Source organism: Anabrus simplex, chromosome 1 (genome assembly GCF_040414725.1).
Source record: "Anabrus simplex isolate iqAnaSimp1 chromosome 1, ASM4041472v1, whole genome shotgun sequence".
Lineage (NCBI taxonomy): Eukaryota > Metazoa > Arthropoda > Insecta > Orthoptera > Tettigoniidae > Anabrus > Anabrus simplex.
In genome coordinates this window covers 932,256,959-932,283,867 of record NC_090265.1, presented here as the reverse complement: position 1 = coordinate 932,283,867, position 26,909 = coordinate 932,256,959, and the positions used below count along the sequence as shown (strand labels likewise).

General features: G+C 37.6%; 1 protein-coding gene across 3 annotated transcripts in view; it reads left to right on the top strand.

The window, feature by feature from the left end:
* Pop2 (CCR4-NOT transcription complex subunit Pop2) overlaps window positions 1-10,797 on the top strand; it is a 223,969-nt gene extending 213,172 nt beyond the window's left edge. For all 3 annotated transcript variants that reach the window (XM_067136670.2, XM_067136669.2, XM_067136671.2), the window contains exon 9: window positions 9,683-10,797. In XM_067136670.2, coding sequence (XP_066992771.1) covers window positions 9,683-9,805 — 123 coding nt within the window. In that variant the 3' untranslated portion in view covers window positions 9,806-10,797. The remainder of the gene's footprint in view (window positions 1-9,682) is intronic.
* Window positions 10,798-26,909: the final 16,112 nt, after the last annotated feature.

The window sequence follows — 26,909 nt, the reverse complement described above, 5'->3', positions numbered from 1 at the left end:
CCCTCGTACTCTCTTCCCCTCAGACGTTATCTCCATTATCTGTTTTAATATTCTTTTCTCGTCCATCCTCTTTACGTGTGCGAACCATCCTAGTTTACTCCTGTCATTGCTTTCATTTAGGTTTTCCATTCCGACCTTTCTCACATCTTTGTTTCTCAATCTGCCTTTCCTTGTCTTTCCTTTCATACATCTTAGGTATTTCCTTTTGTTGGCTTGAATTCTTGAATTCTACTCTCCTTGTTACTTACCATTGTCCAGATCTCAGCCACATAAGTCAATATCAGTGCATAATACATTTTGTACATTATCTCTCTACACTTCCTCGGTACTTCCTTATTCCAACAAGGTTACTTACACTCTGGTAGACTGCATTGCCCTGTTGCACCATTTTGCTAATCTCGATCTCCAGCTTTGTATTCTGCATTAATTCACTCCCTAGGTATTTGAAACTGTCAAAACTTTCAAGGCTTTGACCACCAAGGGTTTAGAAAGGTTATAGGCAGGTACATTCAGGGAAACGGAGTTGCCTAGGGAGCGGTGATAAGGGAGCAGGGAACTGGAACTCAAGTAGGGATGACATAAAAATGTTAGTGCTCAACTGTAGAAGTATTGTAAAGAAAGGAATAGAATTAAGTAATTTAATAAATATATACTCACCAGATATTGTAATAGGAGTTGAATCATGGCTAAGAAATGATATAATGGATGCAGAAATTTTCTCTCAGAACTGGAGTGTGTATCGTAGAGATAGGATGGGAATGGTAGAATTAATTCTGGTGAAAGAAGAATTTGTAAGCTACGAAAAAGTTAAAGGTGACAAACATGAGATTCTAGGGGTAAGGCTCATCTCTAAAGATAATAGGCAACTTGATGTCTGTGGAGTGTACAGACCGGGAAAGGGTAGCGCAGACGCTGATTCAGAATTATTTGATAAGATAATTAGCTATGTGGGAAACGATAAGTAAAGGAATGTGATTGTAGTGGGTGATCTCAATTTACCAAATGTCAATTGGAAAGGTAATGCGAACAACAGAAAGCATGACCAACAAATGGCAAATAAGTTAATATGGGGAGGGCATCTGATTCAGAAAGTGATGGAACCAACTAGAGGGAAGAATATTCTGGATGTGGTGCTGGTAAAACCAGATGAGCTCTGAACCGAACCCCTCCTAGATAATATCAGACATATTATGATACGCACAACGGGAGAATCAAGGCGTGGACCGCGACTAGGAAAGGCTAATGACACAGCCCTGAACTGGAAATGCCCCTCATTTCAACGCAGTATAGGATAAACACTAAGACTACTAACCGAAAAATACAAATTAAATTCAAATGAGGGTTTATAGAAAATAATAATAAAAATCAAAAAAGAACAAATAGGAAATGAAGCCAGCAATCAAAAGGAGATAATATATACACGTTCAATACTCATCCAACTGGAAGTCATATCATTGATGTGCGACCACATATCTTTTCTTTTTAAGACACCAGGCTGAAATTATTAATATAACGCACTCACCATTTCAACCGCAGTCTCGCTGCATAATACTCTGATGCAATTACAATCCACACAGATTAATTCAATCATTCTTTCAGCGAGCATAATGAAATTCCAAGCCCACGCGTCTATTATTATTTCACATCATCTCAACAATTACTACGCATCATAATTCCCCCGCAGTGAGGAGCAGAAAAAAAAAAGAATAGTTAACATTAAAACCCCTGAGAAACATAAACAAACACGCAAGATCACATCTTAGCACAGAGAGCAGCATCTCTGGACCAAAGAATTAAAATTCAAAAATCAAAGAGAAGCACAGGCAAACGCATAGCCCGATGAAAACAAACAACATGGCGACCTCCAAGTCAACAAACGGCCAGGACAGACACCAAGGCAAAACAAGAATAGCCGTACCCACGACAAGCATGAGGTCCAGAAAAAGATTAAAATATTTAATAAACTGATCGATACGTCATCCTTACTCTCCTTTCACGCGCCCACACATGCAAACAAACACATACACACTGCCAGCATTGGCAAATGACACGAACAGTTGCACCAGTAATTAAGTTGGACACAAACTCGTATAGTGTGTTCACAAATATGGGGTCTCACATATGTTAGGGATAGCGTGCACAGCTCAGGCAATTAGCAGCAACATATTAGTGACCTTTATTATTTATAAGTTTCGTATTCCGTATTGATTGGATTCAATGTAATAGATAAGGAAAATGTTCCACCGATCAATACATTTATTGTGGATGAATTATTACACTAGTACCGGTTTCGACCTATCTTGGCCATCATCAGCTAGCACACAAATTTACAGTCATGGGATAAATTACAAAGAAGTTACTTAAGAGCATCCGGATGTCTGATAAAAAATGGAAGTAAAATATATTGCAGTATGTTGCGTTAAAATAGCTCTGATTAAAAGTAGTGATGGTTAGAAAAAACTAAAACCTATTGATTGAGCATGGACATGAGTACATAAACACATTAAAATATATATGGCACATCATAAGACACTAAAAATATATATATATATATACCGTATTTACTCGTGTATTAGACCCCCTCGCGTATTAGACCCCCCCTGGCTTTTCGAGACGAAGAAAATGAAAAAAAAAAATGTCGCCTATAAGACCCCCAACGTAATTCGTCAGAGAACGATGACGATTCCGCTTCAAAGCGGATACAAGTCTTATTGCAGCACTGATGACATTGCACAAATTTGTGAATAGTTTCGTCCGTACGACCTACGCAATGAAAAACGCGTCAAATCCATGCGTTACATCTGTGTTTCGTAGTTAAGAAATGTCCACCTCTTTAGCGTAGGTCTACTGCAGCTCTGATGACGTCGCACAGATAGGTGAATAGGCCTAGCTTCGTGTCCGACCCGCACATTGCGAGCATGCATCAGTCATGCTATATGTCTGTGTTTTGTAGTTAATAATGTCCGCCAGCGTAATAGTTAGCACAAGAAGTTCCTGTTTTCCGGGGTCTGACTTCGATTCCCGGTACTGTACTGCCAGAGATTCACGAATGGCAGGAAGGTTGATATGCGGTAAAAGCGGTACATGTAACTCCCCTCCACTGGGGGTGTGTCTAAAAAGAGCTGTACCACCTCGGGATGAGGAAACGAGTTTACTTTAGTTGAGAAATATTCGCGGTTGTTGCTATTTATACAGCAGGCGAGATCATTAACAAAGTGGTCGTTTAACATCTCGTAACTCGGGCCAATATAGGTAAATATTTGGAGAGAAGTAAGTTTAAAACGTGATAAAAGCTATTCAACTAAAACGATTGTTTTACTCGCCAATGTACCTAACAAATAATAATAATAATTTTATGTCCCCACGTACTTTAAACGATTTTCGGAGACGCCAAACAAAACATGCCCGGGTATACGTTAATAAAAAAAGAGACAACGAACGTACAAAATTAAACATTATGATAATAAAACGCATTACCGCCACACCTGTAGATATCCATAAATACGGCATATTTTCCTGTTATTTTTTTTTCATCGAACTTTTGGCACTATCAGGGCGATAATATACGATACCTAACCTAAACAGTGTGGTCTGTCTTATCTCATGGACAGCTGTTTACGCAAATGCTGATGTGATAAATGTAGAGAACAAGCATGAAAAATACTTAAAAATAAGGGTCTGTGTTTCAACAGCCGCAGTTATCAAAAGAATGTTTCCACTTACTATGTATTACATTCGGAAGTACAATTCATAACATACGCTAGTTATCAGCTGATGGTTTGGCATGCCTTCTACAGCACGACTTTATTCGGAAGGAGTGGCTTCTGCTGCATATACACCAACTGCGAATATCAGAGACCATCTGGGAATAGATTTACACTGTTTAGACTCTATAGTCGGGAACGAAATTATTTTTGAAAGGTTCAAAAAGACGGGACCTCGTGTGCTCTTGATTGCAGTGCATGGCTCAAAGAGAATGAACAATGAAGCATGGCTGACGCGACTGACGAGAGATAGCAGTGAAGATGACGTTACTTAGAATGCCGACACGCCGGTAGCAAGGCAGGGAAGTTGGCGGCGCAAGGCGATAATTCAAATGAAAGCAGTGATCAAGTTTACTGTGTGGTAGGCCTTCTGCTGAACTGACAGAGACAAATGACTGGCCATCAAGTTCTTTTGCATCAATATTTAATTATATGATAACACGATACCCTTATCCCTTTCTTCTATGGGATCGAGTATGAAGTGAGACGAATCTTCGTAGGGAGTTTTTACGGCCGTATGCCCTTCCTGACGTCAACCTCACCAGAGAAATTAATGAGATTTAACGAATGACGTGATATGAGTAACTAAAACGGACTTTTATATGTACCGTAGGCCTAAAAGTCGTGTTCACCATTTTTTGTCTTTTTATGTTTAGAAATACTGCCTTCCGATGAAAATAGCCAGTATAACTTAAATACATTTAAAGTTTGTTAAATAATAGTATAGAATGTTTACAATTTATAGCTCTTTATAACCTAGAAGTCATGTGTTCGCTGCACAAAATTTTGACGTTATCGCATATTGGACCCCCCTTCATTATTTTTGCTGTAAAAGTGGGGAAAAAAGGGGTCTAATACGCGAGTAAATACGGTATATATATATATATATATTTCAGCTCTGTAGAGAAACCGAAGTAACAGATGGTATTAGTGATCACGAAGCTGTTTTTGTGGTAGTTAAAATAAATGTGAAAGAAAGGGAGATATTGAAGTTAGGACTATTAGGTAGTACCATATGGCTGATAAAACAGGCATGAGGGAGTTGTTAAAAAGTAACTATGATTGGTGGAAAACGATAAATAAAAATGTAAACAGACTCTGGGATGGGTTTAAAGCAATTGTTGAGGAATGTGAAAATGGGTTTGTATCTTTAAAGGTGGTAAGGAATGGTAAAGATCCAATATATTATAACAGAGAAGTAAAGAGACTAAAAAGGAGGTGCAGGTTAAGAAATAGTTAGAAATGGCTGTGGAAGTAGGGGAAAATTGAAGGAACTACTGTAACTAGGAAATTGAATCTAGCAAAGAAGTCAGCTAAGGATAACATGATGGCAAGCATAATTGGCGGTCATACAAATTTTAGTAAAAAATGGAAGAGTATGTATAGGTACTTTAAGGCAGAAACAGGTTCCAAGAAGGGTATTCCAGGAATCATTAATGAACAAGGGGAGCGTGTATGCGAGGATCTTCAAAAGGCAGCCGTATTCATTCAGCAGTATGTAAAAATTGTTGGTTACAAGGATAATGTCCAGATAGAGGAGGTGACTAATGCTAAAGAAGTATTAAAATTTAGCTATGACAATAATGACATTTACAGTAAGCTACAAAAGTTGAAAACTAGAAAAGCAGCTGGAATTTGATAAGGTTTCAGGGGATGTACTAAAGACAGTGGGTTGGGATATAGCACCATATCTGAAGTATTTGATTATTGTTTGCATGAAGGAGCTATACCAAATGAATGGAGAGTTGCTACAGTAGCCCCTGTGTATAAAAGAAAGGGTGATAGACATCTACCTGAAAATTACAGACCAGTCAGTTCGACATGCATTGCATGTAAGCTTTGGAAAAGCATTCTTTCTGATTATATTAGGCATATTTGCAAAATTAAACTGGCTTGATAGAAGGCAGTTTGGGTTTAGGAAAGGTCATTCCTCTGAAGCTCAACTTGTAGGATTCCAGCAAGATATAGCAGATATCCTGGATTTAGGTCAAATGGACTGTATTGAAATTGACCTATCTAAGGCATTTGATAGGGTAGATCATTGGAGACTACTGGCAAAAATGAGTGCAATTGGACTTGACAAAAGAGTGACTGAATGGGTGGCTAAGTTTCTAGAAAATAGAACTCAGAGAATTGGAGTAGGCGAAGCTTTATCTGTCCCTGTAATAATTAAGAGGGGAATTTCTCAAGGCAGTATTATTGGACTTTTATGTTTTGTGATATATATATCAGTGATATGTGTAAAGAAGTGGAATCAGAGATTTGGCTCCTTGCAGATGATGTTATTCTGTACAGAGTAATAAATAAGTTACAAGATTGTGAGCAACTGCAAAATGACCTCGATAATGTTGTGAGATGGACAGTACGCAATGGTATGATGATAAACTGGGTTAAAAGTCTGGTTGTGAGTTTCACAAATAGGAAGAGTCCTCTTAGTTTTAATTACTGCGTTGATGGGGTGAAAGTTCCCTTTGAGGATCATTGTAAGTACCTAGGTCTAAATATATGAAAGATCTTCATTGGGGTAATCACATAAATGGGATTGTAAATAAAGGGTACAGATCTCTGCACATGGTTATTGAGGGTATTTAGGGGTGGTTGTAAGGATGGAAAGGAGAGGGCATATAAGTCTCTGGTAAGACCCCAACTAGAGTATGGTTCCAGTGTATGGAACCCTCACCCAGGATTACTTGATTCAAGAACTGGAAAAAATCCAAAGAAAAGCATCTCGACTTGTTCTGGGTGATTTCTGACAAAATAGTAGCGTTACGAAAATGTTGCAAATTTTGGGCTGGGAAGACTTGAGAGAAAGGAACGAGCTGCTCGACTAAGTGGTATGTAATTTATAATAATATAAGAAATTTATTTTAACTCAACCTATTCAATACAGTACAAGATGTTAACGTATTAGTTAAACATTGTTAAAAATCGTTGAGACATGTTTCGCCCCTTCTGTGGGGCATCATCAGTCATATCAAATACTGTACCTCAAAATTCTACCAGACATCTGGTTGAAAATTATAAAAATATGCTACCTGAGTGAATACATTAAAAAACATTTACAAGATCTTATCATTAACAAAATATCAAACTTAATTTAAAAATGTTACACTAGTGAACACATTGGTATTGAAGACAGTTTAAAATTTATGTACAAATGTTGAGAATGAATGCAGAATACATATAATTGTAATTTACTGTGCGTGTATTTTACATTGTAAAATAATGTGGAAAAACCATTCCAAATTTGTATTCGAACTTAGCACCAAATAAGACTTTAACTACCATTATTGTCAGTACTGTTCATGGGATGGCCTTGTTTTTGAGTGAAAATTAGGAAAATTAATGAAAAGTAGGAAAGATCACAATATGAAGATAAAGTTGGAATTCAAGAGGAAAAATTGGGGCAAATATTTGTTTATAGAAAGGGGAGTTAGGAATTGGAATAACTTGTCAAGGGAGATGTTCAAAAATTTCCAATTTCTTTGCAATCATTTAAGAAAAGGCTAGGAAAACAACAGATAGGGAACCTGCCACCTGGGCGACTGCCCTGAATGCAGATCAGTAGTGATTGATTGAATTTTGACAATGATTTTCCCTTGTCTTTCTCCTCATGATATTCACCATTGTCTTGCTTTTCTTTGCACTTATTTTCATACCATACTTTTCAATTTTCTCGTTCAGTGCATCTAGTTGTTCTTGTACTTCCACTTCTAAAGCCATAATTTTCCTCTTGTAACTCTCCTACCTTTCTGCTCATTCTCTGTTCTAATATCTTTTCCAGTATTTTTGCCACTTGTGATAAGAGTGTGATTCCTCTGTAGCTTTCACACACATTTTTGTCCCCCACTTCCTCAAGACTGGTTAGTAATATTCCCTTTCCCCAGTCTTCAGGCACACATTTTTGGTTCCATATGCATTTTCACAGTCTGTACACCCATTGTAGTCCAACAAGTCCAGCAGCCTTTATCATTTCCACACTACTGTATTTTCATCCATCCCTGGTGCCTTCCCCATTTTCATTTTATGGACTGCTAATTCCACCTTTAAAATTGTTATATCATCATCTGCTGTTGAGTCATCACACCGTATTACTACCTTCTCCTGTGCACAATTTCTCACATTCAACAGTTTATTAAAATACTCCATCCATCTTCTCTTAATTTCTTCTGGATGTGTTATCAACTCTCCACCTTCCTCTTATTATAATTCTTTTACTGCCAACTCCATCCATTTCCATCTATTGTGTATATTCTTCCCAGCTTTTCTTACTATTTTTTACATTTCCTCTTATTAGGATACTTGCTTTTGCTTTCTTCTTTTATCTCTGTAGCATTCTTGCCATACTTTCTTCTTTCCTTCCACTGCTTCTCTCGCCTTCTCATTTCACCATGGAGTCTCTGTTTCTTTCACTTTCCTCATTGTTCTGCCACAGGCACTCTCTGCCCAACTTACAAATGCCCTTTTGAAATTGGACCATTCATCTTCCACATTTTCTACATCAGTAACTGGAATTTGTTGTGTGTCTCTCCAGAAATTCTTCCTGTACATTATCTTTTAATTTCCACACTTTTATTTTATTATCTCTTATCTCCTTTAATGTTTCCATTTTCCCCCACTCTCATTTTTGCTATCACAACTCTATGATCTCCATTGAATACTTCCCCTGGTAAAGCTGTTACATCCATCAACTGTCTGCGATTTGTCCTTTCTCTCAGAAAGTAATCAATTACTGATTTTGTTTTTGTCACCCCAATCATATCTTGTAATTTTCTTGCTGTTTTTCTTCTGAAACTATGTTGCCCACAATCATTCCATTCCTCTCACAAAATGCGACTAGTTTATCTCCATTCCTTTTCCCATATCCATATGGTCTGGTTACTTCTTCCTTTCCTTGTCTTTTATTTCCCATCTGTGGATTTTAAGTCTCCCAATATAATCACTTCCACATCCTCCAGCTATTTTGAAATTATCAGGCCCACTCCATTTTTTGTCTCTCAGCCACCACTCCAGTAGTATATCCTTTCTTCATTCCCTTCTTTTCTTTCCCCTTCCGTTTAACTTTACTCAACCCCATCATTTCTATATGCTTGTTCTCCATAAAATCCACCACTTCTGCCTTTCCTGTCAGGGTCATAAGGTTCATTATACCCACCTTCATGATGTTGGCTACTGGTCGCCCATTTTTCATGATTCCCACAGTACCGAAGAAACTGCGCGTTGCTTGCGAGGTACACCTTAACCTTTTCCAAGGCAAATTTAGAAGAAGCTCTATAGATAATTATTTTTGCAGAATTACTGATAGTTTTATTAAACTAGACATTATTTTATCATTGGTAGTTTAATTTTCACATTACCGGTATTTAACATGCTTGATACTTCACATTTTCAAGCATTAATGGATATATTTATCATTACAGTGTATGTTCTTAATTTTACTAGTTATTAAAAGAAAAAGTCATGTTTTAATTCATCACAGATTTAAATTGTTTTGCTAATTATGTTAGTTTATAATGACTGAGACACCGAAGCATGCTGATTGACAAAGCTTGTCTCATGCCTGTGGGGGTAGTAAGAGACAAAGAGATTATAATGTTTAGTTATATTCTTATGGAAGCTACAGTAAGTGATCTGATAAATCTTCAGTTCATATAGTGCAAATTTGACTTGAATTATCTGAATATTGAACTTGAAAAGAGTGGAATGTGGCATAACAACTCAAGAGGGCCATATCACAAAACCCATTTCCTTAATTTAAACAAGCATTTAATGTGCATCATCCAGGAATCATTATCTCAGTGTTATGTTGAAGTTGTACTCTTATTAATTTATGTTACTTAAGAGGTGCTTATGGTCCTGTAACTTACCTTCAGAACCCCCAGTCTCTTATATAACAGTTCGTGTCTCTTTTCTTGTAGATGTTTTTCGAGGACAACATTGACGATGCGAAATACTGTGGTCACCTCTATGGTCTTGGAACTTCTTTCGTCATGAATGGGAATAGTTATCATGACAATGGAGATAATAGCAGCTCATCGTGATGAATGAAGAATAGGGGCCAGTGAATTTTGTAAAAGTGTGTGTTTGTGTCTGTGCCACTCACTTTTCTGAACCAGTCATCTTACAATTTTTTTTTTAAATATCATCTTTAATGCCCCGTCAAAGTCTTATTTCAGCTGAGCAACAGAGAACTTTATAGAGTTTTTATTTTAAAAAAGAAAATAGCAAAAAAATAGTAAAATGTAAAAAAATAAAGAGAATAGTGTCAGAAAACAGAAAATGGAGGATATTCTTTGTTCTAAGTTGTAATAACTGCAATCGATTGCTGCATGTAAAAAAAAAAAAAAGAAGAAAAAGAAAAGAGAGAACAGTGCTGTAAAAGACAACATTTGACAAAGATAAATTAATTTGTATCAATCCTTTGGTTAATTTGTTTCAATCTCAGTGTAGCACATTAATGTAGCCAGTGATTGTATTTAATTGTATCAGTACCTTCCAATTTTCTGTTGAGATATTAAAAAAAAAAAAAAGGCACAAATGATTAATATATCTTTTGCAAGAATCTCTCCAGTAATTCATTTTTAATTGTAGTATACAGTGTATGTAGATTAGTAATATAATTTTCCAAACGTGTACAAAAATGTTTGGTATTACTGTGTGTATGATACTTGCGAAAGATAATATTGGTATCATTGGTTGCTTTTGCACTGCCAAATGAAAATCGAAGTACCATCCTTTTAAAATGATGTATTTATTTTTGTCTTCATTGCCCATCTTCATTCATACTATAGTCCATGAGCAAGATGCGACAAGACCAATGAGTAATAAAATTTGGTGTAAATGGAAATAATGAAAGAAATACTATCTTAAAAATTTTATATTATGTATGCATAATAGTATGCAGTGATTAACAAAAAAAGAAACCAAAAAAAGGGAGAGAAAGTTGTGAATTTATGCTCCATACAGCACTAAAGTAAATAAAATAACTACACAGCTGTCTAGAACATAATAAAAGTCTTTTTTCTGCAATGCATTAATTGTTAGTAGTTTTCTTTGTTGATGCATTTATGATGCTTACTGGTTTTGTGAATAATTTCCTTTTTTTTTTTTTTAATTTTATAAAATGGATGTGTATTTTAATGGGGAGAGTGTATGCTTTTACAATGGTGTTCTTAATTTTTCTTGTCATTCTGGATCTTCACTGAAGGGTGATTAGTGCTATTGAAAAAATATTCATTTTCAGAATGTTTTGGCCATATTACCTTGTAAAAGGAATTACAGTTATAAAACTTCAACTTTTTATAACCGAAAAGATCAAAATATGGAATATATAATTCCAGTACACAGGGACGTTAAGCCAAATGTTGTTTGGCTGTTACTTATTCTTCAGTTACTCCTGTACATATCCTTTCTCATGTACATGTAATACCTTGTTTCTATTATAAATGAAATGCCAAGGAAGAATAATTTCTTAATTTCCATTTCTGATACCATTTTGGCTGTTTAAAGTAGTGGTTCTTTTGAACCATCTTGCTTTTAACACAAATGGGCCAGGGTACTCATACTTCAATGTACAAAATAATGTTTAAAATTTTCATACATAAGTGATGAACACACCAATGGATGGCTGTAATATGTTGTTACTACTACTATTACTACACGTCTGCCTGTTCAGTCCATTTAACTACTGTTCAAGACACATCAACCTAGGTGTCCATTGTGTTGGTTGCACAAGACACTTCAGTTTCTTCCTTTAGTGCTGCTAAGCATAGAGAGTTTTCTCTTATACACCACATCCATTACGCTCTTTCGTAAGCTTAAGTCTAGAGGTTTGTTTCCCATGTAAGCGTGATGGGATACTCAACACTGGCTCTCTGACATGTATTAATGTGGCATAGTTTCATCAAGGTAGATCCCTGTACTTCACTTTCATGTTAAAAATAAAACTGCTTAAGAGAAGTGTGATAGCCAAAAAGCATCATCACTGGCTTTTCATCCAGGCAGCCACCCAAATCCTGGTCAATGCATGTGGGATTTAAAAAAATGAAAATTTATGTCCTTAAGGATCAGTTTACAAGTATTTGCAAGTGCTCAAATACGTTAGCCCCATGTTGGTAGATTTACTGGCACATAAAAGAATTCCTGCAGGACTAAATTCTGGCAGTTCAGTTTCTCTGAAAACCGTAAAAGTAGTTAGTAGGACATAAAGCAAATAACAGATTCCTTGTAAAACTGGAGGTATCATGGCTATGATCATGGCATCAACAGTCACTTAAAACTACAAACTTGCTTTGCTTTTGTAAAGCAGGTCCCAGACGGCACATAAATAGTTAGTAAAATGGATATGCTCCTCTGAGTTGAAATTCATCAGACCAAACCACTTTCCCCTCAAATTTATCTTTTGCCCCTTTTGAATCCACTTATAAAATTGAATTTTTTGGCCTGGTTGTCTTCATTTTTGGTAAATGACAATTTTGATCCCACTTTATGTTCTTAAGAATGCTTTGTATACTTGATCTGCTAACTTGAGTCGTACATGAAAATTGTGTTAACATCATTGCTGAGAAAGCAGAGCTTTTATCTGTACAAATCTTTTGTGATCTTTGCTTGTAAGAATTACTCACTGTATTACTAACCTCAAATTTGTCACAAATACTTGCAGTTGGTTATATTGATGTTCCTTTTGCAAATTCCAGTTGTCATAGTCTTAGTTTGCTCACACTTTCAGGGTGAAAATACCATTTCAAAATGAACTCCAGTTGTTGAAATGACAATTATTCCACTGCCATTTTGTTTAAGATCCTGAGAATCATATGGTTGTACTTGCATTCATATGACTAGCACAAACCATCCTTGAGAGATATAACATGAAACATCAGTGTATGTCATTTACTAATTAATTGAATTATTTTCTGTATTAAAATATGTATATTTCCGTCTCCATACCTGCATGCACACATTCTATATTTTTTTGTAGGCTTACAATATCTCACAATAATGAATAATCCCTTAGTTTATATAAATTGACAATATAATGCATGAATATGTTTTACATTTTATGTATCACATTTGTTATGCCCCTGTCCCTCATAAGTCATTGCTTTCTACAGTATATGTATCCTAAATATTGATATTCTTGTTAGCTTTCTTATCTAAGCCTTTATTGCCTGGTTAATCGACATTTGTAAATTTCACAATGTTTTCATTACATTATACATGTTGTTTTACAAAATGTTTTAATTTGGGCAAGATCTGACTTGAAAAGTTGTACAAATGATGTTTTTGGCTTGACACACTCTCAGAAGAGCCCTTTGTAATGAACATTCACTCTTCAGCATTTGTAGACTGGGTTTATTGTATTAAAATACAGTAGAACCTCGTTACGACGTTTCTGCAGGGGACAGGGAAAAAGAATGTGTTGAGCGAGAAAACGTACTACTGAATACACAAATAAAAACTATCCAGCAGAGATATCAAAACACTGGATAAGATTTTTCCCGACATGATGGCTATACCTGCCAACTTTTATGGTTTATCCGTGAAATGTACGGAAATTGCAGCATTTTACAGTTTTACGGATGGACAATGTCATTTTACGACTACACGGACAAAAATTTGAAATGTTAACATTCAATAATCACTCCACTTCCGTACAATTGATTGTTTGCGTGAGTCGAAGGCAAGTCCACAATAGTCGATAACTCATTCTTTGATATGATTGGTATCTTTAACTGTGTGATGTTTGTGTCATTATTGGAAGTGAATTTAAAGCCGGGATAACAGTTCTTCCGTGTGAATCTTAGGTGTCGACAGGTTCTGCTCCCCAAATTCTTTGTTCCGCTCCGTTTGCTTGTTGTGATTTAACCTATATTCCTTGACCACATGAGTGGTGTTTGTTCACGAAGTTGGCCTTCTTTGAATGTTTTGGCCTTTTAAGGTTATGACATATTTTAATGAAGTGTTAAGAGTTTTTGTGTTATAACTTCGTTTTCTTGGAAAAGTTTCCTATCATGCAAGGAGGAGAATGAAACTACAGATGAGGTGATGAATGAGCTTCAGAGGCAGTTCACAGCTCTTTAGGTAGATGACACTTTAGTTGCAAATCAAGATGCTGCAAGTGATTCCAGTTGAGCACAAATATCAAGAATTCGTGGAGCCGATGGCCTTCTTAAGTATAACCAAAATTCTAGAGTAATGCTCTCTATTCTCACCATACCCCATAGAAATGCAGAATGTGAACGTGTCACTGGAAGAATATATATGCAAACACAATAGTCTATTACATTTTCTTGTCGCGAGGGAACCTGAAGAACGATCGCGCATTCTTCTCTACTTCATAATTACTGCAGCCAAACACAGCACATACCTTTTCCCTCATGTTGAGAGGATATATCAAGGAATGACACACGCTACTATTTAATTATGTCAACTCACTGAAAGCGCATAAATAACACCAAAAACTTCACTCAAAAATACACTGCTCTTATGACAGAATCAGTAGTTTTCAGGTCTACTCGCTAGAGAGAGTTCCAATAGCTGTCCCTCGATATCTCGCTCAGTGTCGCATATTGTGTCTACTGTATTTGACCTAATCTAACCCTAACCGTATATGTATCATGAAAGCGTATTTCAAGTGCACGTAGAGAAATGATAACCTCTTCGCTACAAAACTACGTGGGAACAGCCTTGCCGAAATTTAACCAGTCACGAGAAAATATAAACTACCGTATTTCACGGCATAATCGTAGCACTTTTTATACCAAAATTTTCGAAAAAAATTGTATTACTCAAAAAATGTATTTATAACTAAATTGTATTTGATACAAATTTAAGATGCACGTAATACTCGCATTTATACATCAAAATAATTAAAATAGTCTAAAACAAAATTCATAATTTTTCGCAACAATTCGGCGAACGTTTTTCCAACCTGAAAATAAAAATGAACGTATTAAGTTAATTTGTCATTAATTTGAGTATTAAAGTTAAAATATTACACTTGCAAAAAATTATCGCTTTGTTGTGAAATGCGGACTTACCGGTACGCAATTTATTCCAAATCTTAGGTGTCGCTATCGCAGGTTTCACTATCTGATGCGCCGTCCTCGCCTCTGTTAATACCAGTATCAGATTCTTCGTCTCCCTGCCACATTGCGTCATCTTCGGAACCGTCTAGTGCATTCGAAATCCCAGTCCTTTTGAAGCTCTTGGAGACTAGTTCAGGTGGTATAAGATCCCAACTCTTCTTCACCCACGAGCATAACAAGTCCAAGGGTGGACGCCTGATATTTCCGGCGGGCGTCAATTGCTGATCGCCGCTCATCATCCACTCGTTGTAAAATCGACGTAAGTGGTCTTGGGTTTATTAACACATACGTCTAGTGGCTGCAAAGCAGATGTTAGGCCACCAGGAATGACTGTCTGTCGTGTCTTATTTGTAGTGAGAATTTGCTTCACTTCATTCACGAGGTGACCTCGGAAACTATCTAAAACAAGCAGAGCTGGTTGTTTTAGTAGTGCACCAGGTCTTCTATTCCACACAGTTTTAACCCAGTCCAGCATGAGTTCTACGTCCATCCAACCCTTTGGTTGCACTCGTACATGAATTCCACGGGGAAACTGTATATTCTTAGGCATCGTTTTCCTCTTGAAAATGATGTAAGGCGGCAACTTTCTCCCGTCAGCTGTAATGGCTAGCATTGCCGTGCATCGCAACTTCTCACTACCGCTGGTTTTCATTAATACACTCCGTGATCCTTTTAGCGCAATAGTGCTGTTGCGAGGCATATCAAAAAAGATTGGAGTCTGATTGGCATTACCGATTTGAGAAAGCAAGTACGAAATTTCCTTGCGCAGACGTATGACAAATCGGTGAAAATTTATAATCTTGTCCGTGTAATCAGCAGGCAACTTTTGGCTTAGTGTTGTTCTCCTTCGCACTGACAGATTGTGTCGTCTCATGAACCCCTTAATCCACCCATGAGTCGCCTTAAACTGAGTTACCGGTATGTTGTGTTTGCGCGCTACCTCCTGTCCTTTAATTTGTAACATTTCATATGATACACTGCAGCCATTGTTACGTATTTCACTGACGTACCTAAACACTTCTTCGTCAATTATAGGAAACTTCCCTGTTTTAGGACCTCTAAACGCGCGTCTAGAAGGGTTTGTGCTTTTTAGCTTGTTTTTTACTTTCCGCCAATCACGCACCAACTTTTCACTCACAGAAAATTTTCTTTCTGCAGCTCTGTTCCCGTGCTGTTCTGTGAAGGCAATTACGCTTAGCTTGAAGCCCGCAGAATAGTTTCTATATTTACCCATAATCGCTTATAAATGCTTCACACGTTAATGTTTTGCGATATAAATGACTTTCCGTAATTGTTCACTATTAAAACAAATTATTTCTGCAAACACCCAAAACACAAATTAAAAACTTAAATTCTCACGCACACATGTCTACAGTAATCACGTAAATCTGAAACAAATAAATGCATCTGTGATCTGTCCATTCCAGAGCAGCCAATACTGTTAGGCAGCAAGGAAGCATGCAACAATTTATCAGTTTAGCTCGTTGGTTGCGACACACTACTGCGCTTGCGCAAAGCTCGCAAACCGGAGCTCTAGCTAGCGCGTGTAGATCTACTGTATATATAGTTGACTGTATTCCGAGACGTCAGTAACAAACATTCATTTTTTTCAATTTCTTTTAAACATACGGTAATTAGGTTAATATTTCTTCCCAGTTATTGATGATTTTACATTACATTACTGACGAGTTTATAAAATAAAACTTTAATAGCATTGGATAATAATTATCTTGACTGCTTGGATAAAAGTTTTCATCCCATGCCCGGACACGTATGACGTAGTAGTAAGATAAGAGTCTAGCGATGACAACCGAGACATCGTAAATAATTCAGCTGAATAATTCCGTGGAAATCTGCGTTATCGTCTTGGATTTCACTTCGTGTGCAATAACACAGGAGCCGGCCCCATGGTGTAGGGGTAGCGTGCTTGCCTCTTACACGGAGGCCTCGGGTTCAATTCACGGCCGGGTCAGGGAATTTTACCTGTATCTGAGGGCTGGTTCGAGGTCCATTCAACCTACCTAGCCGGTATTTCCTGGCGACGTTGCCGATAAGCGATAACTTACAGCCTTACGTATTTCAAATGGGAACTCATAATATGTAGATGGTGAATAAATAGTACACTGTCTCGCGACCACGTTGTCAAACTGCCGATAGCCTACCGGTAAGCATAATATGTAGGTGGTGAATAAATAGTACACTCTCTCGCGACCACGTTGTCAAACTGCCGATAGTCTACCGGTAAGCCATGCGTCGTACATATACCGGTATTATTTATTTATACATTGTGCAACATGTCGCAAACGTGACTGTGTTGCCAAATTGCCCATAAACCATACACGTATTTAAATTGCGCATTCATGTGCAACTTACGTTGCAGTTCCATTTACCTTTTAACCAGATTAGTGAACAAAATTTGGACTGCGACGATTATGTAATTAAAGGTTTAAAGTCCGATTTTTGTATTGAAAATAAAGGATGCGACGATTACGCGGTGGCGACGATTATGCCGTGAAATACGGTATCCTCTGAATGAATGATGTACTCTGCCATATCTTGAGGTGATCACATTTCACCTGTATAAATGGATACAGATTGTGGACAGAGGTAGTTTTACGGCACACCTTCAACTGTACAGTCATTTAAAGACATATACCAGTGATGCCTTTTTTTTTTTTTTTTTTTTTTTTTTTTTTTTTTTTTTTTACATAAGACAAAACAGCCCTACAACTAAAGGTACTCCTTCCACCCCGTCAACATCCACGCGTACCAACCACCGTTTATTTTACGTGGGCCCTCCCCTCACATTACCACAGGCTTCAGGAGTACCTCTGGCTCAACGTCAAAGACATTACTGACCTATGGTCGTGCAAGCTGTACTTGCGCCTTGCAGTACGTACCCATGGCCAGTAGGCAGTAATGTTCGGTCTTTGAATGTTAAAAGCTTAGCGTGAAATCGTGAAAAATCGTATATATACCCCGTTATGGCAATCCACATCACACGTGAAAACTGGTATTAGGAATCTCCTTTAAAAATAAAGGGACATGCTTTTGGGGTGTGGGGAATCAACTTGATAGCGGGTGGGGGATGAAAACTGAGATGAATTCCTTTTACGAGGATACATATATCTCAAGAACTGAAGATGTTACAGTTGTGATAATTGGTATTTGGAAGCTCTTTTTAAAGAAACGGGTACTGTTTGTTTATAGAAAATTCACTTGAGTGGGGAGTGTGAAAGGAAGTAAAAATATTGAATTCTTTTTCTGGAGAAACTTATATCTCAAAACTAAAGGTTACAGACGTGGAAATTGGTATTTGGAATCTTCTTTAAAAATAAAGAAACGCGCATTTTTTGGGTGGTGGGGAAACCATCTTAATGGGCGGAGGTGGAGAGAAAAAGGAGTTGATTTTTTCATGAGGGTACTTATATCTCAAAAACTAAAGATATTAAAGAAGTGAAATTGGTATTTGGAATCTCCTTTAAAAAATAAAGAAACACGCACGTTGGGGGGGGAATCAACTTAACGGATAGGAAGGGGGGGGGGGGAAGGAGTTGAATTACTTTTATGAGGATACTTATATCCCAAAAACTGAAGATGTTACAGATGTGAAAATTAAAATCGACGTAAGGGTTGCGAGGTTGAAAATAAGTAAATAAAGAGTTGAAATATGTTTATGAGGATACTTTAAAAACTGAAGCTGTTACAGACGTGAAAGTTGATATTTTGAATTTCCTTTCAAAATAAAGAAACAGGTATATATATATATTTTTTTTTTTGGAAAGTCCACTTAAGTTGGGATAGGGGTGGAAAGGAGTCAAGTAAAAGAAGAAGAAGTTGAATTATTCTTATGAGTATATATTTATCTCAAAAGCTGAAGGTGTTACAGACGTACAGACATGAAAACTGGTATTTGGAATCTCCTTTAAAAATAATGAAACACGTATTTTTTGTTTTCGGAAAATCCAGTTAAGGGGCCGAAAAGAATTTGAAAAGCAGGTGAATTTTTAAAATGAGTACCGGTATATCTACAATATATGTCAAAAACTTAACATGTTAGAGACAGAAAACTTGGTATTTGGAAAGTCCTTTAAAAATACAGGACCATGTAGGTACCTTTTTGTTTTTGGAGAAGGCACTTAATGGGGGGAGGGGGTGAAAAGTAGTTGAATTATTTTTTAACTGAAGATGTAACAGACGTGAAAATTGACATTTGGAATATCTTCTAAAAATAGAGAAACATGTATTTTTGTTTTCGGAAAATACACTTAGATGGGGGTGGGAAAAGCACTGACCAAGCGGTTGAATTCTTTTTATCGGGATAATTAATGCATATCTCAAAAACTGAAGATGTGTAGATGGGGAAATGGGTATTTGCAATCTCCTTTAAAAATAAATAAACATGTATTTATTTTTTAGACTAACATGGTATACAAAGATTTCTGGGGTAAATGACACTCAGATTTTGGGTGAGTTTTTATACTTGAAGAATTTTGAGATAATGTCTTAGTACAATGCCGAGGAACGATTACTTTGATCAAATTGCGAAGTCCACGCGAGCGAAGCCGCGGATAATTGCTAGTTATTTCATATAAGGACACACATTATTAAATGTGTTCAACACAGTGTTTACATAAAATGCACGAAATGCAACATGCTTCATAATCACCATGTAGCAGGAATCTAAATAATTACTGTAAAGGTTGCCATAAGCAGTGAAGAACAAAAGTCTTGGGGGGGAGGCGGTGCTTAACATGGTCAAAACTCCTATGAACAATTATGAAGCAGAATAATGCCTAATACTACGCTTATGTAGCAAAACATCATGTTAAAAACACACACAAACAAAATAATAGGCTATGGTAAATACGAGGTGTGTTCAAAAAAAGACCGAACTTTGTAAATTGCGCGCAAACCGCAACATTGAGCGAGTTGTGACTGTGGCGGCGCCTAGCGGCAACTTCTGACAACAGACCGCTGCTTTCCGCATTCAGTTGCCTGCATTATCAGTTGAGTTAGAGCCTCTGAAGTGATTGCGTGTGTCACATGTTCGTCGAATTCTATAATGAAACAGCTTGAGGAACAACGCGTGTGCATGAAGTTCTGCTTCAAAGTTGGGAAAATGTTTGTGGAAACACTGGAGATGAGACGTGGGTGTACGGTTACGATGTCGAAACCAAAAGGCAATCATCACAGTGGGTGGGGAAAGGTTCTCCTCGACCGAAAAAAGCACGAATGAGTCGTTCAAACATCAAGGTGATGCTGATTGTGTTTTTTGATTGGAAAGGCATTGTCCATCACGAGTTTGTACCCCGAGGCCAGACAGTGAACAAAGAACTGTACCAGAATATTTTAACGCATTTGAGAGATGGTGTGCGCAGGAAGAGGCCTGAACTGTGGGAAAACAAATCCGGGATGTTGCACCATGACAATGCGCCAGCACATGCCTCTCTCTCGGTCGACTTGGCTCCAGCAGACTTTTTCTTATTCTCCAAATTGAAAACCACCTTGAAAGGACATCGTTTCCAAGACATTGAAGAGATCAAGGAGAATGCGACGAGGCAACTTCGCGCCATCAAAGAAAGTGCATTCCAGGAAGCATTTCAAAAGTGCAAGAAACGTTGGCAACACGCTGTTGATAGTGCAGGGGACTATTTTGAAGGGGACAGTCTGTGAAATGATGTAAGCTACATAATAAAGTTTTTCTAGCCACAGTTCGGTCTTTTTTTGAACACACCTCGTATAGCATCTCTTCAGGCAACCATGTTGAAACAAAAGTACACAAATACAAAATTAATTGGTGTGTCAATTCTCATGCCATGGCCTATGTAGCTGTATGATTTCACATGCTACATGATATGTACGACTTACAACAACTTGTTTTTAGCAATTATTCACCTACTGTTTGGCTGGGCACACTTATTGCAGGCAAGTCTCATAATAACTGATCATAGCTGAGAGTTTGATAATCAGGCTCTGAACCTAGTCTTGGTTAAGTTTGTGAGAAAAAAAGATCTGCACGCTGGGTTGAGCTTGGTCTGTAGAGCGCGGGCTTTTTGAGACCAACATGGTAGGTTCGATTCTGGTTCAGTCTGGTGATATTTGAAGGTGCTCAACAAGGCTTTTGCTGGCAAGATGTAGTGTTTACAGTGCACTATGTCTTCTGGTATGGGCTAGAATAAAATTGTTACTTTCATTGACCTGTCTCAGTCTTGGCTTTGACAATATGAAAGTGGCTGAGGTATGAGTGACGCTATTAATGCAATTCCTTATGCAGCCAGTCCCTGGTATGAATGGTGTGAAAATGTTGCTCATAGGGTCAGTTGGTGCATGCATTTCAGTGGACTTGGCAGACTGATGTACAATAGCAACTTCTGGTTCAGTGAGGAAAGCAACGGGAAACTACCTCACTCTTCATTTCCCTAGTACGCTTCTTCGGTGACACCTAGGCCATCTATGACAGCTAATGGTGAACCTGTTGAGGATCCAACCAGCCTTCGGGCTGAATACCCAACATACAAATAAGTCAACCTCATGTCTGTAGATTTACTGACATGTTAAAGAACTGCTGTGGGACTAAATTCTGGTACCTCAGTGTCTCGGAAAACTGCAAAAGTAGTTAATGGGATGTAAAATCAATAACATTATTATTATTAATATAATTATTTTGAAAACTGATCACACACGTAGTGCTTCCAAACATTGCTATTATTTCTCCCATGAACATTCAGACTTTCGAGAAATGAGATGGGTCCAATTGTTAGTTAAAAATCAAGAAGCACGTGTTCTTTGTATTGTTCTTATAGCCTTACATCACAGAAGATTTATGATTTCTAGCTGTAAGTTGTGTGATGCATCCTGTGGCTCTACCTGAAATGGTACACTGAACAGTTGCAGCTTCTGTCGAATACCCTCAAGGTCTTTTTAAATCTGTTATGAAACTTACCTTGACTCTCATGTAGAAGATGAACATATTTCTCTGGCTTATTATCAAAGATAATATAGATGTTGACTCCCATAGGAAACCTGAAACACCTGTCCCGAACGAGCAAACCTAATACAAATGGTCCATTATTGGTTGGACATTATAAATCTTCCAGCCAACTCGCTCCTGGCTGCCAGCGCTTTGCCCCCGTGTGCCAAAGTTGTGCTCATCAGCTGGTACATCGCACACCCACCAAGACTCATGGTTAGTGCATACCGTGGAGACCACTGCGTAGGCTACTTGGAGCCACCGGCAATGCCAATGCACTATGAGTAGGGTTGCCATAATTGTCTGCCACAAAACCGGGACAAATACATATTAGCAAATAAGTTCAAATACAATATATTACAATATATACAATACAGATACAATATACAAATACAATATATTACAAGTTATGTTTTATTATGGCAGTTGTACTTTTGTGATGACTGTACAGAGTCAAGGTATTTCAACATTTTGACACTGGTGATTAATGTATAGAATTCAGAACAACTTGCATTTGTCATATTATATTGTATGTCAAGAATGGCTCTAATTGATAACAAACGTAACCTATTTCTTTCTTCAGTCGAGTTAGCATTCATTAGTGAGAACACTCTCTCTACATTAGCATTGTGTGCAGGAAGAGAGAAGTAAAACTGGACTATTTTCAGCAATTCGGAGCATTGCTCTTCTGACATACAGATTTTAAAGAACAGTACCCACTTTTTGCTAGCTAAGAAACCACTGAATTCTTCATGTGATTTATTTTCTTTCAGAAAAGACTTTAATTTCATGACCTCATCAAACAAAATGCTCTCATTCAATTTACAGTTACTATGCTCATGTAGCCATTTGAAAGAATATTCTACCTCATCCCATGTAATTGTCATCTGTAGAAGCAACCAATCAAAATGTTGCAATTGTGACAGAGACTCACTCCATTTCAACAGATATTCAATAGTTGTTTCATAAAATGACATACATTCATCTTGTAACATCTGACATTGTGCTTTTGGTAGGTCAGGTAGAAAATCCTTCACTTTTGAACTAACAAAACCTGCATTCTGTCTTTCTGTTAAAGTGTCAATACTTCCTGTAGTACCACCCTAACCTCATTTATTAAAATCTCTTTCGTTTCAATACTGGCACTGGACTTCCGATACAGATTCATCTGTGCCATGAGAAACCAGAAATAAGCATCACCAACTTCATTTGAGAAAAAAAGACTTCAGGAGAACTGGACATCTGTCTTGTGACATGAAATAAAATTTCAATGGCTGAAACATACGTAAAAATCTTTCAATTGCCGGAAATAAACTTAACCGTCTTGTTTTTATATGTCTTTGGAGGTCTTGATATGTAACATTAAGAAATTCACAAAACTGCATGAGTGATGAAACTCTAACAGTATATTATAGAAAAGTAGTTGTACACTTTCACTATTAAAGCCTGAACATCTACAGAGGGACAGTCAGCACCAACTTGTAGGGCATTATGTAAAATATGGGCTGGACACCCAACCCCTACAATTGGTCTACTTAATTTAGACTTCAATTTTGTGAAAAGATTGTTTTCACCTTTCCTAGCCAGACCCCCAAAATTTGTATTTGTATTATCGCCCCCATATGCACTAATTTTCTCACTGGTGTTATTGTGTCCTATAACATTATGAATTAATTCAGAAATTGTGTCAGAATTTTCATTGCAACACTCAACAAGATCTAATAGTTTCGACTGGATACCTTCCTCTTTGACAAAATATTGCACAATTACAGGAAAATCTTATGGTGCTTATGATTGCTAGCATCTGAAATAATGCTAACAAAATCACACTTGGAAATATTTTCTTTCACTTCTGCTTGTATTAAAATCGAAATTACATTATTTACTACCTACTGCTTCAGTTTTTGTCTTTGCACTGGAAAATGTTTTTGCAATTTTCGAATTGTTGAACATAGTTGGGAATAACTTGTTCATACACGTGATGGAGTTGTATGAGTGATGGTGCCGTAATGAATGAAAAGCAAACGTTGCCTCTGCAGCAGCTACTTTTCTTCTGACTTATTGTTCCTGAAATAATTCGTCAGTTGCTTACTGGAGGACGCAGAACTTACGGAATTCCTGTGCTTCACTGTACCTACGTGATCTCTGATGTCACTTTTCCCCCCATGTGCAATCGAAAAATAGCAACTGTAAAGAAAAATATTTTTAAATTACCAAGACTGACTTCAGGTGAATGGTAAACCGCAATCGAAATTCTTTCACCAATCATTCGTTCTATTTCTTATATAAAAAAAATAAAAGAAACTTACTTGCATAGTTTACATTCCACCTCATATTCACTTCTATCTCGTTTTATTGAAGGAAAATCTTTGGCGTATTCATCTTTAAATTTCGTTTTCCCACTTCTTGCTAGCTAAGAAACCACTGAATTCTTCATTTGATTTATTTTCTTTCAGAAAAGACTTTAATTTCATGACCTCATCAAACAAAATGCTCTCATTCAATTTACAGTTCCTATGCTCATGTAGCCATTTGAAAGAATATTGTAATGCTAATAAAATCACACTTAGAAATATTTTCTTTCACTTCCGCTTGTATTAAAGGCGAAATTACATTATTTACTACCTACTGCTTCAGTTTTTGTCTTTGCACTGGAAAATGTTTTTGCAATTTTTGAACATAGTTGGGAATAACTTGCTCGTACACGTGGTGGAGTTGTATGAGTGATGGTGCCGTACTGAATGAAAAGCAAACGTTTACTTTTTAAAAATCCGGGACTTTTAGTCAGCCGGACGGGACATTATGTTTAAAAATGTTAAATATTCACTCAGTCAGAATATCACACTGAATTTAATCGATTCCTACAGATTCTTCTTCTTCGAACATAGAATAGAACAAGATTCTTTCCAGTATTCTAATTGAAAACAATCTGTAACACCGGAAGTACGTAGAAAGAAGCGATAATTTGATAGTTTACTTTGACTACTTCATGGATAAGATCGATAAGGTAAAATTTAATGGATATTTCTTGAGTCTCGACCATTCAATTTACTCGAAGTTTTAAGAGATTGGACGGGTGTTTAAATTGTATTTCCTTTAGGAGTAAAGGGATTACTTTTAAAAAATCTGGGACTTTTAGTCAGCCGGACAGGACATTATTTATACCACTCTAATCCGGGACAATCTGGTTTTCCGGGACGTATGGCAACCCTAACTATGAGAGACTTTGTCTCATTACCAAAAATTGATGCCTGGTTGGCCATCAGATAACATAGATGTTGATTCCCATAGGGAACCTGAAACTACTACTTCTTCTCCTTCTCCTTCTTTTCTAGCCTATTTCAATCCACTGCTGGATATAGGCCTCTTCCATGTGCTTCCATCGTCTTCGGTCTTGAGCCACTTGGAACCAGCGTGTTCCAGCCAACAGCTTTATGTCGTCGAGCCATCTCTTCTGGGGTCTTCCAATGCCTCTCTTGTGTCCCCATGGTCTCCAGTGAACAATCCTAAAGGTCCACCTGTTGTAGTCTTGTCGAGCTACGTGTCCTACCCATTGCCATTTTAGTCTTGCTACTCTCTCTAGGATGTCTGTTACAGTAGTTCTTCTCCTGATGTCCTCTGAACGGATCTTATCCCTAAGGTTGATCCCTAGCATCTGTCGCTCCATGGCTCGTTGTGTTCGCTGAAGCTTGCGAGCACTGTGGAAACATCTGTTCCAAATGAGCAAACCTATAATACCAATTGAAAAAGACGTAAAATTCTTATAGATATTCTCAAGCTGCACATTTGTTTGTCCATCCCTTGTCCTGTATCTCTACGGGGTCGGGTATGAGGTGTGATGAATTTGTCTTGGCAGGTTTTTATGACCGGATGCCCTTCCTGACGTCAAAAGTTAAGGAGGTAATGAGATGAAACGAATGACGTGAAATATATTAGTAGGAAGGGAGAGGGTGAAACCCGGTGCCAGCACACATACTACTTCTGTCAAATAGCACCAAGGGGTCTGCTCAAGACTTAACGTCTCCATCCGACGGACAAATCACCTTCAACAGCGTCATATGCCCTCACTCCATATGAGCACTGTGGAGATGTTTGGAATTTAATTAAGATTTTGTCACGTAATGTAGTGATTAGAAATTGTATACCACCACATCTCCTGCCCTGCCAGCCAACATTCTGATTGTGAAATTTGTTTCGACCAACGGGACTCGAACCGGCTAACCGCGGTGTCAGACCATTTAGACTTCAGCGCCTTAATGGTTATAAACTACATGTATAATACAAAATAAGTGGATTAGTAATTTGTTTCCCTCTATGACAGCCTCTTCTTAGAGGCAGTATTACATGTGATGAAAGAGGATGACAAAGACGTAATGAATGTAGGCTATACACTGAGCCACTGGATGCAGCTGTACATTCTGATAAGGATCTTCCAAAGAGAATGAAGGGGGTTAAGGAGACAATCTTACATGACGGCAGTTGCACTCACCAACTGAAATAATTTTCAGAAATGATTGTTATAAACAGTGTGATGTTCCCCCTTGAAAAGGATTTCCTGACACATGAAAGGTCAACAAGGCGTAAGTTACCTCAACATACACTAGAACCAGGATGATGTCGTCACTGAAATATTTTAAGGCCACCGCGGAGTTGCTGTGACCCCTGAATGGAAATGCAGAGGGACTGGGATTGTCATCTTCCCATGTTTCCCTTTGTATACTGACCTACAGTGCATGAGGCCACGGAATGCATATCAGCAAGGATGGTGTTAGGAAGGGAGCTGCGCCTCCCGGTGGATTTAGCGTTTGGCTGATCTGAGGATCATCCTGCCCTGCCTAAACAGTACTGCTGGCTCTGAAAAGGAAACTGGAGGATGTACATGTTGCTATCTGGACGAGATTGAGCATCGAAAGCGACTGAATTAAAGCATGGAGCAGACCCTACTGGAATAACATGAGAACGACAAGTGTGGCTGTATAACCCCGTAAGGAAGAGGGGCTTGTTCCCAAGCTCCAGAAGACGGGGGAAGGGTGAGGAGAGCCTAAGGGATATGATGGAGGCCAAGATGATGATGGTATGTTTGGA